This window comes from Podarcis filfolensis (genome assembly GCF_964270895.1).
Source record: "Podarcis filfolensis genome assembly, chromosome: 1".
NCBI classification, from domain to species: domain Eukaryota; kingdom Metazoa; phylum Chordata; class Lepidosauria; order Squamata; family Lacertidae; genus Podarcis; species Podarcis filfolensis.
The window spans coordinates 86,359,163-86,379,298 of record NC_139604.1 but is presented as its reverse complement, the minus strand read 5'-3'; the positions used below and the strand labels follow the sequence as shown (position 1 = coordinate 86,379,298).

General features: G+C 41.6%; 1 protein-coding gene across 3 annotated transcripts in view; it reads left to right on the top strand.

The window, feature by feature from the left end:
• AMBRA1 (autophagy and beclin 1 regulator 1) overlaps positions 1-20,136 on the top strand; it is a 145,814-nt gene that overhangs the window by 54,518 nt on the left and 71,160 nt on the right. For all 3 annotated transcript variants that reach the window (XM_083601204.1, XM_083601206.1, XM_083601205.1), the window contains 3 exons: positions 2,535-2,717; positions 17,658-17,738; positions 17,823-17,923. In XM_083601204.1, coding sequence (XP_083457330.1) covers positions 2,535-2,717; positions 17,658-17,738; positions 17,823-17,923 — 365 coding nt within the window. The remainder of the gene's footprint in view (positions 1-2,534; positions 2,718-17,657; positions 17,739-17,822; positions 17,924-20,136) is intronic.

Below are 20,136 nucleotides of genomic sequence, written 5' to 3'. Positions count from 1 at the left end.
GAGGAGTATGTGATGTTCTTTTCATTGTATTCAGTCTCTGACTATTCCTTTTACACTGCCACTCATTTAAAGAAAAAGACATACCTAGAGAGAAGAAGAGAATGCAAAGGAAAATTACTCTGTTTGTTGTCTCTCCCTTCAAGACACACTTGTTCCATAAAGCCTTTAGCTTAAGCCATTTCCCCTTTTCCTGAAATGAGTCTGAAATGGAAACTAAGTATATATACTACTAGCATTTGTTCACATTGGTTCGTTGTTATCCTTGCCTGTCAGTTTCTTTGCTTTTCACTTCCATGTTGCAAAAAGAAGAAGAAAAAGTTTCATACTCTTTTCCGGGCCTAAAGCTGCTTCTTCTTCATAGTTACAGATGACGTACCAACTATGTTGTTGCTATAAAACATAATAGGGATTTGTGTTTAAGGAACCATCTCCTGCAGTGGTCTGGACTGTGCAGAGCCTGTTTTGAATAGTGTTAGTGAAAGAGTAGAGGCATCTATAGAGCTAAATAGAGACTATGAACTCCTTATATAATGTGCAAGATAATGCTGTGATCAGAAGCACATAAGTCTTCTTAGATATGCTGCATTATTAATAGGATGGGAATGAATGATGTAGTAACAAGGAATAATGTTGATGATGACTTATTTGGATCCGAGTAAGACATGGGAATTCAGAGTGCAGAAAGAGGGGTTTGTAGAAAGCATCTTTTGAAAAAATTAAGAAATAATAAGGTAATGAGAGGAAGTGTTGATGTAGGAAATTCTTTGGGTGCTATAATTAAGGTGCCACTGATGACAGAGCTTTTTGAAAAACACAGCTCTACAAAGAATAAAGTGAACAGTGTAGCTTGAAAAAACTGAATATTACTGGTAAAAAAATTCACAAAAACTCCTTACTAGGCATAGACAAGTAAGGGAAAGGAGGATAGATGGTTAAGTAAAGAAAAACGCAATGTAACATGAGTAATGAAACAAGCTTTGTGTGAATGAATTGGTAGCAGGGCAAATCCTACAGAAAAAGTAGGCTGATCCATATATGGCCGAGATAAAATCAATTGTGTCTAAAGTGATTGATTTAAATCTCTGTTCAAAGAGGAGAAGGCAAGGTTGGCTTTTTTTGAGATAATGGGAACTTTGTAACTATTGTTGGAATCAAATGAGAGTGTTGAAAAATTGACCATATGAAAGGTGATATAATTAGAGTGATAAAGGAATTGGCAAAAAAGAGTTGCTGACAGTTGTTCCTGAAATGTCACAAACCACTGGGATTTGAAATAAAAATACTTAAGAATCTCTTCTTCCTAACCTACAAAAAAATTCTTAAAATTTGTTGCCGCCTGCTTACAGTTAAACAGAAGGCTTACAGGATAATTGGCCTGTTTGAGTTCTCCATCCTGATAGCACTTTAGGTCCGTCATTGCACATATATAAAGAATGATTACCAAAAAATACAAACAAGTAATGTGTTTTGCAAAGGACAGCTAAATTCTGGAATACAAGTGTATTTCTTAAGAGATGCCAATATTACTATGTCTTGGATACACTAATGTTATTGGATGGTAGGTTCAGTGGTCAGTTCATGGCTATTCTTCTTTGACTCAAACCAATGGATTTGAGTTACAAGAATCTGAATTATTTATTTTCTAAATGTGAGGAAATGTCTATTACACAAGAACACAAAAATTGCCCTGGAGTTCAGATCAAAGGTCCATCTAGTCCTCAGCCCTCTTTTCCATAGAGGCCAACCAAGTGCCTTTAGGATGTTCTGCTTGTGAGCAATAGCTCTCCCCAGCAACTGATATTTAGAGGCAGGATATAATCATCATGACCAGTAGTTATTGACTCCTCGGATATAGCTGATGGGAACTATTCTGTCTGAGCAAAGAGTTAGGGCCAAACTAGGCACGATGGTGGTAGATCATTTGTTTAAATATAGATCTTACCTGAACTTGTAGAAAACAGGTTAAGAGATTCATTTTTTAACATCAAAAGAGAAATCAACATTCTCCATGCATTACATATTTATAGGGATGAGGAATAGGAAGGGAAGGAAAGAGCAGAAAATTGGGGAGGGCGGGGAGAGAAATCCAGGTAGTTGGCTGAATTTTTGTTTATATTTTAGTGGGGTGAGGAGAGACTGAAACGGAAAGTAAATTTTATGGGGTCTGAGACACTTTTTTAATTGTCCCAGCTGGCTGTCAACAGGGCAGCCAAGAATGAAAGTTGGAAATATGAACTGTAGATGTCACCTTGGTTGGTGAACTCACTTAGATGGCAATTCACTATTTCTCAGTCTCTACTCCTCAACAACAAAAGTAATAAGGGTAATAATAAGGGTAATAACACTGACCTACCTTAGATATTGGTTGTATGAATTATGGATACAACAAAGTTCAAGAAGTGGGAGAAATCTTTTAACTGCAGATACAGATTTGGACAATAAAGTTGCAGTGCTAAACATTTAATGGGAAAGCAAGTTCAGTTGTATCTGGTGAGACTTGCTTCTGAACTAACAATGGTCTCTCATATTTTCAGGTTGTCTCCTGCTGCTTATTATGCCCAGAGAATGATCCAGTATCTTTCACGCAGAGATAGTATTCGTCAGCGCTCCATGCGATACCAGCAGAATCGGCTCCGTTCATCTTCATCTTCTGCTTCCACTTCTGAGAATACAGGTCCATCTGTAGAAGGAAATGATCTGGAATTTGAAGACTTTGAGTAAGTGTCCATTCTTCTTATTTCACCATGCTTGACTTTTCCTCTCTTCTTCTGTTCATAAGCACCTTGAGGGTTTTTTTAATAAGATAGTAGGTTTCATTCATACTTCTCAAAGACCATGGGTGAAAATCAACTAGTGCTGCAACTTGCCAGATGGAATGATCCCCCCTCTCCTCCTGCTGCATGCTGTTCTGGGGGTTCTCCCAACCTCCTGCTATAGCCAGTTTGAGGCGAGAGGAGGAGAAGCCTTGTGGAGTAAGTGGAATCCCTCACCTTGCGCTGATGCAGCTTGTTAGATGAATCCTTCCTCAATAACTGAACACATTAACCAGTCTATTTTTAATAAATGGAAGGCAACTGCAGCAACTTTTCAAGTTGTTGTGCATTTGGATGGGTAAGTAGACACATTAGCTGGCTAAACTTGAATCCTATTCAGCTTTCCAAGGTTAGTACTGGTGCAGTGGAAGAGAATGGTCATTTTGGTGTTCTGTTGTCTATTCATATTTTCCTTAAGAATCACTTATTTAACTAAAGCTTCTGTCACTTCCCTGAATGTATTAATGCAGTCATATGTTTTAATATGCTACAGAACTTATAATTATCAAAAGTGTAGAGCACACCTGATAACTGGTAATGTTCATTGCCACAGTAACCCATAGTTGTGGTTGTTGTATGAGCAGGGGGCTGAAAGAAGAGAAAATGACTTTTTGGAAATAGGGCTTTAGATTCATATATTCTGAGTATATTGATCCAGTGTAAAAAGCCCCCTAATCAGAGTTGAAGAGTACAATTATTCCAGGCTGGCTAGATATCCCTATCTGATTTGCTAAGTCTCTTATGTTATGGCTTTCATAATGAATATGTGCAACCCTGCTGCCTCCTTAAGTTGGTACTTTTGCTTCCTGAATTTCTTGATGACAAACAGATAAGTAACAATTTACATAAACGATAAAGCATCTTGTAGTGCCCTAAAAGCTAACAATTTTATTCATCGTCTAGAATCTACTTCATATGTTAGTCTTTAGGGTGCCACAAGACTCTTTGCTTTTTAAGTGAATGAGTGTTGTTTTTGTTTTGCTTCCTGTTTATTCAGTTTCTAAGCCAATAAGGACACTTTCAAGTGATCTTTCTTGTGGCAGTTCTAATCTCAAAGTACAAGTACAGTACAGCGTGTCTCCACAATAGTCTTCTCTGTGGTTCTTAGCAATCATATGACCTGTAAACTGCTTGACTGGGATAGATATTTCTTACCTCCCCAAAAATGCTCTCCAGCTGGGACTGAGTAGATAGAGTACTCCATCACAATCCATGTTGATTCTATAGTGCCATCAGCTCAGGTAATAATCTAAACTGCTCATACCCTTGAATTCCAGTTGAACCAGGTAGTCTGAACTGGGCTCCTCCTAGAGCAGCAGGAAATAACCTTCTGGGGAGAGAATTTATGGTGGAGGCAGACCCCTTGTTCTTTGGAGCTGTCATTTCATGCTCTAGCAATTAACTACTCGGAAGTGCAGGGGAATGAGTGTGTCTTCCCCCTTTCATTGTGGTTTTGTTTGTGTAAGATGTAAATGAGGGGAGATATGTAGAAGCGTCAGCCGCCTAATAGCTTTCCCTAAGCAGCACTGCAGGCTGGAGGAGTAGGAGTGAGGCAGCCTGCTGAGGCCTATTGTGATGGGGAAAGCTCAGCAAGAGCAACCCTCAGTTATTTCCATTACTGCCTCCTATTCATCCTCTAGGGAAGGGGGCTTGACTGCTAAAAAGAATTGGTACATTCTTCATTCACAGGGCTAGGCAGATACCTGTGGAGAAATGTGTTCTCCTGCAGATAATATTCAAGCAGGGAAGGGGTCCATTCAGGAAAGTGATTCAGTCAGCCATACCCAAACTGCCTTTTATTTCATGCTGAGTAGGGAAGGGAGTGCATTTGTGTCCTATGCACTAGCTGTGCTTTTTGGTAACAAATGTTCCATTGTGATCTCTGCTCCTCTATGCGTTTGAGGTATTATCTTCTATGCGGTTACCCTTCTTGGCTGATTGGGAAACTGGTAGAGGGGCCCTTTTAGGTGGAACCTTTCCTTTCCTCACTGAAGGTTTTGTGTTTCTGAATTTCTTAGCATCATTTTTTCCTTTTTTGCATTTATTTATATAAAATATAAATTATGGATAATTATTTAAACAACCTGTTTATAGAGTGGAAAGGTGATAGTCATGGAGCATAAAGCTGTCAAGGCTGCTAGTCATAATGGCTATATAGCCATCTCCAGTAGCGGAGGCAGTATGCCTCTGGGTATCAGTTGCTGGGGAGCACTAGCCATAAAGTGGTTCCTATTGTCATCTGGTTGACCACAGTGGGAACAAAATGCTGAACTGACTAAGCCTTTGGTCTAATCCATCAGGGTTTTTCTTACATTCTAATATGATGCAGACTTTTCTCATCTTTTCCAAGTGATCATTCTTGTGTGATAGCAGCAATATTGCACACATCCTTCTTTAGGTAGTAGGTGGTGTTGCTTCTGGTGTTTGGGAGAACAGTTTCTGTTCCTGAAACTTCATACATTGCTGGTCAGGATAATACTTATTGCTACGCTCTTCTGTGTATTACTTTACACCTATTTATTATTGCATGTACCACCTTTCTGCCAAAGCACCCAAGATGGTCTATTATTAAATCAGTATCCTGCATGAGGTTGGCTTAGAGTTCTTTACACAAAGTTTCCTAGCCCACTTTATTGAGGAGTGGAGAACCTGAACTTAAGCTTCCCATATTCCAGTCTCTTATCTAGCTCCTATACCATGCTGGATTTTAAAAAGGAGAGAGAGACACAGACCTACAGTTTGACTAGATTAGTGTTAGAAACTGAGATATGAAAGCTAGGATCTACAGTAAATGGCACCTTAAACCTACGTTATGGACGCAACAAGAGAATGTCTAGGTGCACTTTTTTATAACAAGAATACAAAGCTGAAAATGAATGAACTGCAGCTAAAATATTATGTTCATTTTTCACATGGTCTAGTCTTTCCTCTGCCCACCCCCCTAATATTCTTAAGAGGGTCTCTTATCCAGTCTTAAGAGAGTAGCTGGAAGTGGGGATGCAGAAAACAGTTTTCCTTTTCTTCCATTCTACAGTTTTAATCTGAAATTTTAGGCTCAGTAATGTATCCAGAGCTCAGAAACTGCTCGCGCTAATGAAATTTGCTCTTGCAAAATGCTCCTTCGAACACTGACTAGATCTATATCTGATTGGGAATGGGAAAAATCTCTTCAACATAACCTTCAAATTATTATTTTCTCCAAGAAGCCACTGTCATGCACAGCCAGCTTGCAGAGTTTCATTCATGGGATTTTCCAGAATTCTCCAGCACATTTTTAGTATTAGGTGGATGAGTTGTGAAGCTCATAATCTAATTTTTCTTGCATGTATGTTAAGTATTATGCAGCAACATAATTGTTCCTAAGTATCTCACAGGAGTTGGACCTGCTGTAAGTAGTTTCCTTGAGCACAGAAAGGTTACATTCTTAGACTGAAAATTTACACATATAAATATGGCAATGTCCTGAATTCTGCCATCTGTCTTCAGCAAGCGATGGAAAAATATGCAGATTTTATTGTGTTTTGACACACACTGAAATACAGATTCTCAGGACCATGAGTTGCTCTGTCTGAAAACCTCTGAAATTTTTCATCACTGTTTCATAAAACATTCCTGCATTCAAGAGTGAGCTACTTAATAGAAACCACTTCATATAAAATAATTTTTTTGGATATTGTATCTCCTCTACTTTTCATGCCGTCTCATTCATTTGGTTGTTGGATCAGTGGTTGTATGACATCTAAGTTACTTTCATATTCTTCAAATGATGCTTTATAGCCAAACTATTTTGTGCCTTTCCTTTTTTTGAGTACAAGGTGGGCCTATTTGTCTAACATATATGAGACAAATTAACCATTCTGAGTGGTTTTCTGTTGTGAATGGGGTACACCGGGTCTCGCCAGCTTTTTTGGACCAGTGGACCATTTTGAACTTTGAGTGTGCAGTGGGCACCAGTCACAAAATGGCACAACACAGAATTAGAGAGAATACAGTTGTTGCTGCTTCTCCCTTATCCTGGGCAACCTCATATTTACCACAGGAAGTCAGCTATATCCTGCTGGTCCTGATTGTGGAGATACAGCTGTTAAAGACACAAGAACCCTGTTTTCCTCAATGCCAACCCAAAACCAAAGCTTAGCCTGCTGTCCTTTAACCGCTTACCTGGGAGTAAGCCCATTAAACATGAGGTAGGCATGTATACTACTGCATTGGGGCTTCTGTTTCCACAGTGGGGCCTCCCCCTTCCTCTCCCCAGTGCTCCCTGGATTGCGGGGGCAAGAGAGCTTCCAAAACAGAGAATTGTTCCACCTGGCAAGCTGCAGTGCTTGCGCTGGCGGGATGTTCACTGTAGCACAGTGTTGAATTTCCTCCTATGTTCTCTGTATAGTACAAGTTAGTATTTTTTAATTTGCACAGAACTTGTTTGGCCTGCTCCCCCACCGCAATGGAATTCTATTAGCAGTAGATGTGGAAGTAACCAAAATCTAGAACTTCTAATGAATTCTGAGAAGAACATTCTTTTCTTTGTACAGACTAAATCTTCCTTTCTTTGGTTTTTGTGGAGACTTAAACAAGTGATCTCAATTCTTTATACTAGACCTGCAGGGATAGAAATGGTTCTTTCTAGCCCTTTGACCATTTGAAGCCCCCTGCTAGAGTCTGCTGTCCAATATTTGCTGATTTTCCCTGCCAGCCACAGTTGCTACCTACTTGCTGTGAGGTAGGGCAGGGGAGAGGACGATTTCAGACAAATAAGGGAAGAGTATCTGTTCATCATTGCAAGCTCCCTCTTTAGAGGAACATCCCTATTACCATTTTAATCTGTACTGATGCTGCCTTCATATGGTGTCTATTAACACTTCAGCTTTTTAAGGGTGTGTTTTTGCCAAGTGTTCTGCTTTTCCCTTTAGAAAACTTCCAATTGCCATGGTATCCAGTGACCCATTGCTGCAGTTGAATATAACAGTTCATTGTTGTCTTGCTAATTATTTATCAGTGAGACAAGTAGGATCAGAGGAGACTCATTTAGTTTCTGGGTCAGGACACAGACTTGTGACTTCATTTTTTCAAATTGGCTTTCCTATAGCAATTCATCTTCGGCATTTAGCAGGGCTCTGTTGCACTGCATATCATTTGACCAGGTGATGAATCCTCTTGTATTTGGTACTTGTCAGAGGTACTTGATCTTGTGAAGTGCTTTTCTATGTTGTAGAAATCTTTTTATTCTTTAAATGGCCATGTGAGACGTAATCAAGGCTGTAGTTTAGCGTTTTTCCCCACTTCTTTGCGAGAACCATTAATAACCCACTATCTGCAGCCCTGCTGGCTTAAAACTTTAACTGATAAATTGGCAAGTTTGGTGTTTTTTCTATGTCACAGGTAGGGAGGGAATGACATTTCACAAGTGGGAAAGGCTACCTAAAACTTCATGAGCATGGCAATCTGGCTCTACCTGGCTGCTACTTTATAAATTAAATTCTGTACGAAAATGAGATTCGAGTGGCAAGAGGAGACTCTAATCTACTAGCATATTTACAGCCAATATGAAATTGTTCCTTGCATTTTTCTAGTGTTCTCCCCCTCCTCTTAAATTTTATTACATTTTTAGTCCATCTCTTGGGAGATTGCTTCCACAGTCTAATACATATCCTGTCAGGAAAATGCTTTTGTGTAATTTGAATGTTCTTTTATTCAGCATACTTCTCTCTTCTTTCCTCTCCATGGTGATAAATCCTTCAAAATCTTAGCAATTGTTTTAAAAGTTTATTTTTAACTTAATTATTTCCTTTTAACTGATCAGCACAATTTTTAGATAATTTGGGGAGGAAAATCTATTTAAGATTAATCTGTTAAGATGCCTCTCCCTTTTACTCTAAATGGACTTTCTGATGATTTGGCTTTAGATGCATAGGTAAAGGTAAAGGTACCCCTGCCCGTACGGGCCAGTCGTGTCCGACTCTAGGGTTGCGCGCTCATCTCGCTCAAAAGGCCGGGAGCCAGCGCTGTCCAGAGACACTTCCGGGTCACGTGGCCAGCGTGACTAAGCGGCATCTGGCGAGCCAGCACCAGCGCCGCACACAGAAACGCTGTTTACCTTCCCGCTATAAAGCGGTACCTATTTATCTACTTGCACTTAGGGGTGCTTTCGAACTGCTAGGTGGGCAGGAGCTGGGACCGAACGACGGGAGCTCACCCCGCTGCGGGGATTCGAACTGCCGACCTTGCGATCAGCAAGTCCTAGGCACTGAGGTTTTACCCACAGCGCCACCCGCGTCCCACAGCGCCACCCGCGTTTAGATGCATAGCAGTTGTATTAATTGGCTAGTTGTATAAATTAGTAGTTTAGATTAATCCTCCTTTTGCTTAAAGAAGGGAACCTGATAACCTAAGAATATTAGAGTGGACTTAACATTTCAGCCATTTTGATTTGAATGAAGGGAAGTTACTAACAGCAAGAGGGATATTTAAAAAGGGTTGACAAGAGGGTTAGGTCAGTTCAAAAAACTTAGGTATTTAAAATATTTAAGTTGTGGTACTTCTTTTAAGTTTATAGTTCAGTCCATTAAGAAGACACTGTATACAGAAGACACAATACAGAGGTCAACTACAGAATGCACATTTAATGCAACCAAGGTAATTTAAACGTTTCAAAAGGAAATCAAATAAAAAATGCACATTTGATACTGAATAATTGGCAAGAGAATAAAATATTATAAGTATAGACTATGTCTGCTGCTGTTGCTGCCAGTCCTGCCAACAGTGGTTCTTGACAGGTTCATTTATAGGTATTTAATGAAAGTTAAATACCTATAAGAGTCTTGTCAACACTTTTATTTGTATCTCTCTTGGTGACAGTAATACTGGGCCCAGGGCAGAACATTGTAACAAACTGCCACACATCCAGCTGTTTTATTGAAAAGGGCTGAACATGGAAGTGTGATTTAATTCTAAAAAGATAATTTTTTAAAAAATAAACTTGCTGGAAAAACTGGTTAAGAACTTCCATGAATATCTCATTCTTTTAGCTATTTATAGGGCCCTCTATAAAAAGCAGGCAGTTTTCGAATGGCTTCAGTTTTCTGAGCTGCAGAGCAATGGTTTTAACAACATCAACAATAACAACTGAAGAAGAAGAAGGAGGGAGGGAAAGTGGGGAATATTGATTAAAACTCAGAAGCTCCTGGAAGACTGCAGTAGAAATTAAGTATGAAAGGGGAAGTGGAGAAGAAATAGCAGGAGCGGAGTAAAAATACTTTGAGGCATGTTGCAGCAGGAGGAAAATATAAAATAAAAAGCTTTCATTGTTTTGATCATCTTCTGGATCAGCAACTTTTGCCTAAGATGAAGAGAATGAAGCACAGTATCTTCAGAACCTGTGAGCACGATTCAACTAATGAGTCCAATAAGCAAAGTCCTGCTCCAGGATTTCTGATTGCACAATGGGGCTTTCCCCCATCTCCTCCACTGTGCCCCATGAAATTGGCTCTCATGGGGTTGGAAGAACCCCTGGAACACCTCAGGGCCGGGGAGAGCAAGGATCATTTTTTCTGGAAAGCTGAAATGCTTACCCCAACAAAACAATTGTCATAGTGTGATGTTGAATTCCTTCCAGTATTTTGACTTAGCATAAGGAAAGCTGAACTATACAAGTCCCTGCCACAAGATAATCTTATGAGGAGAAAAATAGCAATTTCCAAATATGCAAGTTCGACCTCAATCAGCCATAATTTTGTGATTGGTTCACTCTATGGATGGCCATGTTGTTGTTGTTACTGGTGGGCATCAGTAATTTTCAGTGTTCTCAAGTGAGCCCTGGGGATAGAAAGTTTTGAGAACCTCTGCTCGGTCTAAGGGATCCTTCTCTGCCTACATTCTGCAAGACTGTTGATTTCTCCTTATTTCTCTTTCCTGCTTTTGGTACCCTGACCTTGAGTGGCCTTTTTTTCAGCTGTCAAAACGCCAGTTGGTTGCTGGTTTTCCTGTTCTTCTATGTCTCTTGGGATATTTATCCCAGGGATTTGCATTTTACCCTATTACTTGGGGAAACCCGATGGCTATCTTTACAGTAGATTCCTGCCCTCAGGTATTACTTGATTCAGATGGATTCTCAGTTTCTACGCCCTGGGTTACAGCTTAGGGGCAGGAAACTCCTAAGATTCCTATCCTGTAGCATCTTTTTATGTTCTTGGGAATACCTTCAAAATATATACTATGTCCTGTTAATTGCCATTTTGCTGCTAAATTGCCTTTGCAAGCTTACATACATAATTTATTCAATGTTTGTATATGCTGCGATCCCATATACATTGCCTTTAGGGTAACAGTCCCATTGAACTTTGTCAGAGTAAAAATTAAGCTATTAAATTTACTATAGCACTTTAAAAACCTGAGATGCATTGTTTTGTCTTTGCACTGCAATCATAACATCTGCTTTCCTTGCCCTCTTTTGGCAGTGTTGATATGCTACATAAATGCCACCTACCAATCAGGAGCAGTTGGAAGGTTCTTGAGTTTTATTTTATGAAGGGGCTGAACTAACCTTGAGCTGGCAACATAGCAACACCAGCTTCTCCATTTCCTATTATTGTTGTTGTTAAATGCTGAATGTTTTCATACCATAGAACCACTCAAACAGGCATAAGGATGTTGAAACTGCTTTGCTGGATCAGACTAGCATTCCACCTTCCAGCAGCGATCACCCAGATGCTCCTGCAGAGCTATGGGAAAGGCAGTGGTGAGCAGCTAACTTGAGTGTCACTTTGAGAAGGTGCACTAAGGCACTGTTAGGATATTTCCGTTCCACCTTAAAATGGAGCAGGCTTTGTGAGTCACAGAGTCTGCGTATTTCCTGTTCACAGGATGTTTATGTTTTCTATTGCTTTCGTTTCTCTCTCTTTGCCTGAACACGCAAGCAGGCAGTCATGTTTTTCTTTGTTCTGACCAACGCTGAATAAACTTCTAAATAATGCTCTCCTGCTGTGCATCTTTCGCTGTGTGAATTCTGCTGATAGAGCGTGCATCAGCCCAGGAATGTGGCAAGTTATTTCTGGAGCTCGTGTCGCTAAGTGCTGATACTGCGTGTCTACGGGAGATCGATGGACGTTCGGAGACGACGTGGAGTCATGATGGACTTTGTCTCCCTGGCAGTATCCCAACAACAGGTTATGGGCCCAGATTCACGGCACTTACAGGAGAGTAAGACTGCGACAGACTGCTGAGGTATGTGTGGAAAAGCGAAAGCAAATAAGGCTTTTCTGTTTGCCGCGGCAAGAGTCTCTGATGTCCGGCTGGCCTAATTGGCCTGGGAGCCGAGCCAAGCAGGCTTCGTGATTGATGGGAGCCAAGATAAGGAGTCTCTGAAGTGAAAAAGACTCACGGCTCAAGTAAAGAGCTGGAATGGAGTTTTTCCAAGCCTCTGAAGCTGCTGAGTGCCCAAAGTTAAATCGGCACAATTATGAGACCTGGGCAAAAAGGTGTGAGAGTTTGCTGCGTCAGTTTGGAGTGTGGCATACTGTGTGTGAAGCCCCTCCGTTTCCTCTGACAGATAGATGGAGGGCCCAACATTCAAGGGCTATTGACCTAATAGTCTTGTCCGTCTCTCTGGAGGAAATTGCTACGCTAGCTGGCAACACGACTGCACGTCAGATGTGGAATGCTTTGAAAGTAGCTCATCTGCTGGTCATCCCAGCCCAGAGTTTGACTGCATCGGAGGTCCTGGCTGTTTCCCAGAATGCGAGTGAATGCAGGGATGCCGAGGGCACCGGTTGCAAGCTGCAGGGGGAGCTGACTGTGATGTCATCCCAGGCAGCATTCCAGCCTCCAGGGGGAGCCAAGGAGTCGGCAGCTGAGAGCTCTGTTTCTCATGGGAGCCAAGGTCAACTTTGCAGAGGCCAGAAGGCCAGAAGTAAACAGAGACAGATGCCTACAGATGGCCCGAAGCAGAAGGGGGTGAAAGGCCCACGCCAGTGGAAAACAAGGCTTTGTTTGCTGGCACTGCTTCACCAAAGGCTAAAGGCAAGTTTGATGGCCAGGAGCAGGGGGGCAAGCGGCAAAAGCCCACGCCGGTGGAGAACAAGGTTTTGCTTGCTGGAAAAGCTGCTCCAAAGGCCAAGGCCAGATTTATTGTGGATTCGGGATGCACGCGCCATCTATCAAAGGATAAGCACCTGTTTATCTCCTTCAAGCCTCAAGATGGAGAGATCCACCTGGCAGATGGAAAGACGTTGCGAATTGCAGGAGAAGGGACTGTGAAACTGGCAAGTCTGCACACTACCATCAGAGATGTACTTTATGTTCCAGGTGCTGCAGACAATTTGCTCAGTGTCCCACAGCTGACTGGGCGTGGCTTTGAGATTTCCTTCAAGAGGAGCGTCTGTGTCATCAGGAAAGGCAAAGAGGACATTTTGCATGCAAAGTTTATAGATGATTTGTTCTGTTTAACTTATGATGACAATGCTGTTGCTGTGTCTAATAATGATTCTTGTCGTGTTGCACAAACTAACAAGGTTCTTCATGCAGGATGCATTCATGAAGCACATCGAAGATTTTGTCACATGTCTTGGCAGGCGCTGGCCAAGATGCCTGGATTGGTTGAGGGTTTGAACATCAAACCCTGTAAGTTTCACATGAAATGTGTATCTTGTGCAGAGAACAAGCTGAAGGTTGCTCCAAAAGGCAAGGAGTCTAGCAGGCAGGCTTCCAAAACCTACCAGCTAGTCCACGCAGACCTGGTTGGTCCACTTGCGCCCTCTTTGGGTGGAGCAAGGTATTTCATGGTTCTAATTGATTCTTTTTCTAGGTACACTCATATGTTTATGCTCGAGCAGAAATCGCAAGCGTTTCCTAGGTTCAAGGCATTCTGTGCTTGGTTGGAGAATGTTCACGGTAAACGTATTGGCTGTCTCTTTACTGATCGGGGCGGGGAGTTCACTTCTCAGCAGTTTGAAGCTTTCCTGACTGAGAAGGGAATCCAGCATGACTTGTCAACGCCTAGATCGCCATGGATGAATGGACTTGCGGAGCGAGCAAACCAAACTTTGCTTCAAGGCCTAAAAACCTTGTTGCATGATGCCAATCTCCCTGAGAAGTTTTGGGGGGAAGCTCTGTCGACGTTTGTTTATTCCTTTAATCGCAGACTGTCATCACCTATTGGTTGTACTCCCTATGAGAAGATGTTTGGTAAGAAACCTAACGTCAAGCACATGAGAATCTTTGGTTCTGACATGTGGGTACACACCCCACAGAGCAACAAGCTTGGGAAGCGTGGGGCACATGGTTTGTTCATGGGGTACGAAAAAGGAGCATACAGGGTATGGATGACTGACTCTAAGTCCATTAAGTTCACAAAGAGTGTTGAGTACAATCCTAAGTGGGGGGAAAATGTGGGAATTTTCCAGAGTTACCCAGAGGAGGATGAAGGTGATGTGAAAAAAGCAGATAGTGTTGAGGAAGAAGAAGAAGCTGAGGATGATGATCAGAGTTCGGATTCCAGTTCAGTGGGTGGCGCTGCTGCTGATGTCAGCGAAAGTGATGACACAGCAGACTACAAGAGCGCAAAGGCCTCAGTCAGACCATCTGATGCGTCTGACAATGAACTGGAAGAACCACTGTTCACCATTGGTCACTTTTCTCCTAAGAAGGAGGAGATGAGTCCAGAAGACTTGCGTCTAGTACGCAGGTCTGAAAGGGCGATCAAAGGAAGACCTCCAAAGAGATTTGCTGATGAGTTTGCTAAGACGGCAACTGCTGTTCTTAGTAGCTCAGAGAAGGTATGGGAACCTTCAAGCTTCAAAGAGGTTCAGGAGTTAACCTCTAAAGATGTTGAGCCTTGGCTTAATGCCATGAAGGCTGAAGTTGATTCCTTGAATAGAAACCAAACTTGGGAACTGGTACCGGTAGTCCCAGGAATGAGACTGGTTGGCAGCAAATGGGTCTTCAAGGCCAAGACAGACCAGAATGGTAAGGTTGTCAGACACAAAGCCAGATTGGTTGCCAGAGGTTTTTCACAGGTACCAGGACAGGATTACCACGAGACCTACTCACCCACCATCAAATATGAGAGCTTTCGGCTGATGCTCAAGATAGCTGCAGAGGAGAAACTGCATGTTTCCCATCACGACATTAATACAGCATTTTTGTACGGGATTTTGGGGGAGGAACTGTACATGCTTCCACTTGATGGAATGCAGATACAGAAGGGAATGGTCTGTAAACTTCGGAAATCCTTATATGGTCTCAAGCAGAGTGCCAGGTGTTGGAACACAAAACTCACTGAGACGTTGCTTTCTCTAGGTTTTCACCAGGGCAAGGCTGATCTGTGTGTGTTTGTCAAGGAGGAGGGGCTAAACAAACTGTATTGTTTATGTTTTGTTGATGATCTTCTGATGTTTTGGAAGAATCAGGCTTTCTACCAAAGCACCCTAGCTCAGCTGAAGGAGCACTTTGACATGAAGGATCTTGGTGAGGTATCCAACTATCTTTCTCTGCAGGTGGAGAAGGACCAAGCAGGTAATTTTCTGGTACACCAAACACAGAAAATTGCTGATGTATTAACCAGGTTGAATTTGGTTGATGCAAACCCAGCAGACACACCGATGGTGACAGGTTACCAGGTAGATAGTACTGCTGAAGCGTTTTCTGACACTACGCTGTACAGATGCATTCTAGGCAAGTTGAATTTCATTGCTAGATGTTCAAGACCTGACATAGCTGTAAGCACTAACCTGCTTAGCAGACATGCTAACAATCCTACTGTTCAGGATTGGAAAGCTCTGAAGCGCATGGCCCGGTATTTGAAAGGGACTATGCACTACAGGCTGAGGTTCACCAGTCAGAAGACTGGAGGTCTTGAAATCTTTGCAGATGCTAGTTTTGGAAGTGACACCACGGATGGTACAAGCACTTCTGGAGTATGCTACATGTACAACCACTGTCTGTTTGACTGGTTGTGCAAGAAGCAGACGACAGTTAGCCTAAGTTCCTGTGAAGCAGAACTCAATGCTCTGTCATTTTCACTCATGGATTGTGAATGGTTGATGCAACTGTTTAAGGACATCAGAGTTTCTGTGAAATGTCCTATACAAGTGTATCAAGACAATAGATCCTGTTTGGCTTTGCTGAACTCAGAGAGTTGCAAGCAAAGAACCAAGTACTTGCAGATTAAGCTACATCGTGCAAGAGAGTGTATTCAGAAAGGACTCATTCAGGTGTCCTACATGGGAGGTAATGAAATTCCTGCTGATCTGTTGTCTAAGGTTGTTAACAGAGAACAACTTAAGGTTTACGTATAGAGGTTGCAATTGGGTTGAACCACAGGTACTACAGGTTACACGGAAAGGGGGAGGATGTTAGGATATTTCCGTTCCACCTTAAAAGGGAGCAGGCTTTGTGAGTCACAGAGTCTGCGTATTTCCTGTTCACAGGATGTTTATGTTTTCTATTGCTTTCGTTTCTCTCTCTTTGCCTGAACACGCAAGCAGGCAGTCATGTTTTTCTTTGTTCTGACCAACGCTGAATAAACTTCTAAATAATGCTCTCCTGCTGTGCATCTTTCGCTGTGTGAATTCTGCTGATAGAGCGTGCATCAGCCCAGGAATGTGGCAAGTTATTTCTGGAACTCGTGTCGCTAATTGCTGATGCTGCGTGTCTACGGGAGATCAATGGACGTCCGGAGACGACGTGGAGTCATGATGGACTTTGTCTCCCTGGCAGTATCCCAGCAGGCACCACTAGCTTGTGCCTGGTGCTGGCTGAGAAATGTACACCTATCCTTTCACACGACAGGCAATAGCATTGCTGTATTATATGAACACTAAGTAAGAACTGACTTGTTGAATCCTGTGTACGAACCTTGTATGAATGAATGACTTAAGACTCAACATAGCTGGGGGCGGGGGGCAAGGGAATTGCCTCTTTCAAGAAAAGGAGTTCACATCCAGAAAGGATGACATTTTCTGCCTCTTTGAGACAATACCCACCTGGTGGTGCTCTAGTTGACTCTCAGAAACACTCTTCAGAGGAGTACCAATGCCACCATCTTTCACTGGGGTTTATCTTAGGCATGGGAGAATCAAAATGAAATGTTTATGTTTGAATTAAATAGAATAGGAGCCTTTAAAATTTTAGTAGTGGGCTCCTGAAACATACCAGGGTAAAGTGTTAGGAAGAGAATTGATATGATAAATTCATATCTTTGTAAAACTTCAATAAATATCTTTTTTTTTTTTAAAAAAGGAAGAGAATTGTGCAGGTTTAGTGTTAAATTGTATGGCATATGGCACACATGCCTTCCTTGCAGGTGCTCTTAAATGGTGGTGCACAATTGATCTGCTGCTTAATGAGATGGAGATGTCTTGGAATGGGAAGCATGAACAGTAACTTGTTTTTTCTCTGCAAGCCTGTGGAGCCTTAGCTACCTGTGTAAGGTGTTGGAGTAAAAGTGCATTTTATAGAACCCATGTTCATTCAAAGCAATATGTGGAGGCAACTAAATACTGTATGTTCAGGACGTACAAGTGTCTCTCCTGTCTCTCCTCAGTTTTAATATTTTATTTAGGAAAATTGCCAAAATAGGAATATTGGTCCAGATTATTATGGAGGGAGTAGTGGATTATTCCACACTTTGTCCTACTTCTTGCTCACATGTGGGGCATGAGTGAGATCAGTGTATTAAATTGGTGACCTTTACTGTAGTGCAGTAGAAACGGGAGTAGATTTTAAAAAGTTGTAAGCAGATTGCTTGACATTGGTTCTGTATTGATCATGGTGCCTGGCTTAGAAGAGTTCTCGTATCCTAACCTGACAATGTGGAATCTGTAATTAACATATTCTTTATTCCTCCTTAAGGGACAACGGAGACAGATCAAGACATCGAGCTCCTCGGAATGCCCGCATGTCTGCCCCATCTCTTGGGCGCTTTGTCCCCAGGTAAGACCTGCACATGTGGCATTGCTTTAACCCTGGTCTCAGTGGTTTGGCAGTATTTTTCATGGATTCTGTCTCCCCTTCTAGGCGTTTCTTGCTGCCAGAGTACTTGCCTTATGCTGGGATTTTCCATGAGCGGGGACAGCCTGGTTTGGCCACTCATTCCTCTGTTAACAGGGTTTTGGCAGGTAAGGATCTCCTGCTCCTCTTTTTTTGAATCTGATGCTTATATAGGTGAGCTAGGATGGGTATGAAAATCAAAACTGACATGGCTATAATCTATAAACGCAAAGATAGACTCCAGAATGTCTGTATTATCCATTTGTGCACATTTTTCGTAGTTACTGATAGCACATTCTTTTGGAAAGAAAGCTGCACGCAGGGAAATCCTAGAATTGAATTCAAGAACAAGGATAGGCAGAACAATTTTTGAAAACTTCGTTTCAAAAGCATAAGTGTTTCTGTTTCTTTTTCTCTTAAAAATTAACATTCTGACAAGCTAATGATCAGTTTGCTGCAGGTCCCTCTAATTCAATTATAGGGTGCCTTGTTCATGTTCTGGGCTGTAAAACTTCTCAAGAGCAGTTCAGATTCAATTAGGATCCTAATAGGTGCATATTAAAACTTTGGCAATATATACGAATATTGCACAGCCAACTAGAAAGTACTTTGTCTGTGAGTAGGTAGAAGGTAGATAAAATGAGATTTTTTGTGATGACAGAATTTCTATAGAGGTGGTTCATGCACCTTGAATTTGGTATTTGTTAGTACCTAATGCAATAATGATCTAATGTTTGTCTAGATTAAGCTTATAACAATGTGCTCTTGGATTTTAAAGGGTGCTGTAGTAAGCTAAATAAGCATATTCTTTTTCAGGGACTTTCTTGCCTTATTGATCTCTTGGAAATCCTTTAACATAGTGGCCAACACAATGTCCTTCAGATGTTGTTGGACTACAACTCCCATCATCCTTGATGGCTAGGTCTGATGGGAGTTGTAGGCTAACAACATACGGAAGTCTCCCACTATTGTAATATATTTATTCTGTTGCATTCTGATGAAAAGGTATAGAGCTGGTCTACTTTTTGTGTATGCTGTTAGTATAAGAAGACTATAACCAAGAGCATGATGTCTGTGAATAGGTATGCCAAATAAAATCTGGGCACATATTTATAATGATAATAATACTGTTGTCCTCTTACTAATAATGTGTTCCTAACCTCACTTATGTGGGAGTAAGACCCATTGAATAGGAGTAGACATGATATGGGGATAGTTTGCTTTGTCTTATCTAGTAAATTAAACTTCTGGGAATAAGGGGAGGGCCATTCCATCCACCCCACCCTTTCAGATTCCAAATGGTTCAAAATTTCTTGAGAGGCTCTTTGTTTGACTGGCATTGTTCTTTAGTCATTGAAGTTTTTTGTTTCAAGTCTTTTGCTATTCCAGACTGAGGGTAGGAGCCTCCCTCTACCAGATAAGGGCACTTTTAACTTTCTCCCTACTCTTTGCTGAGGAAGTGATCTTGTCACTTTGCTCATCTGTAGAAAGGAGACTTTACCAGGTATGATACAATATCCCCATTTCTTACATTTTTCTTGCAACACTTTAAGGTTGCTAAGCACCTCTTTGCTAGTGCTTGTTGCTTTTCGACTAGATGCATCCTTTCCCTATTCTGGTTTTCTGTGTGGGATTTTGTCGTAGGAATATGGAAATAGCTCACCAGGAGATGATGATAATTTGCTGCCAGGCAACGCTGCCGAATTTCCCCCCTGCTCTGCTTAGCTGGAGACATCTGCTTCTGCTCCCTGTTAAGAATCTTTCAGCTGCTTGTGGTGATAACAAGAAATGTTACCTAGTTTTGAGGGTGAAAGGCAAATTCTTCTAGCTGCTAGTAGCTGTCTCCTTTCATGTTCCTTTGATGGAGTGTGCTTATACTTGTTGATATCTTTGAACCTAGGCATTGGATACAAGTAAATATTTGGCACCCCAGAAAGGCATTTTGGGAACCTCCCCATCAGAACGAGATAACATTTGAATTGCCAACAGTGCTAGGCATATAAATACCATTACTTTAATAATGGTAGCCCAGCCCACTAGCAAAAGTGTCTATTTGCCCAGACCAGAGATGCCTGTTGTTTGCCATGCTATGGCTTGTACCCACCACACTTCAAAAGGAAGAGACAGGGACTATGCGGGCAATATTCTATCCAATTAAATTGCGATGCATCCTACACCATTTAACCATTAGCACCACCAGTTCCTCCTTGCAAACCACAGCCTCTTCTCATAGACTAGAACAGGAGAGCTTTTGTGTAATATCACAGTTGATGCTAAGCATATGACAAAACATACATCATTTAACAGCAACAAGAAGAGTCTTTTGCTAAATTTCACCTCT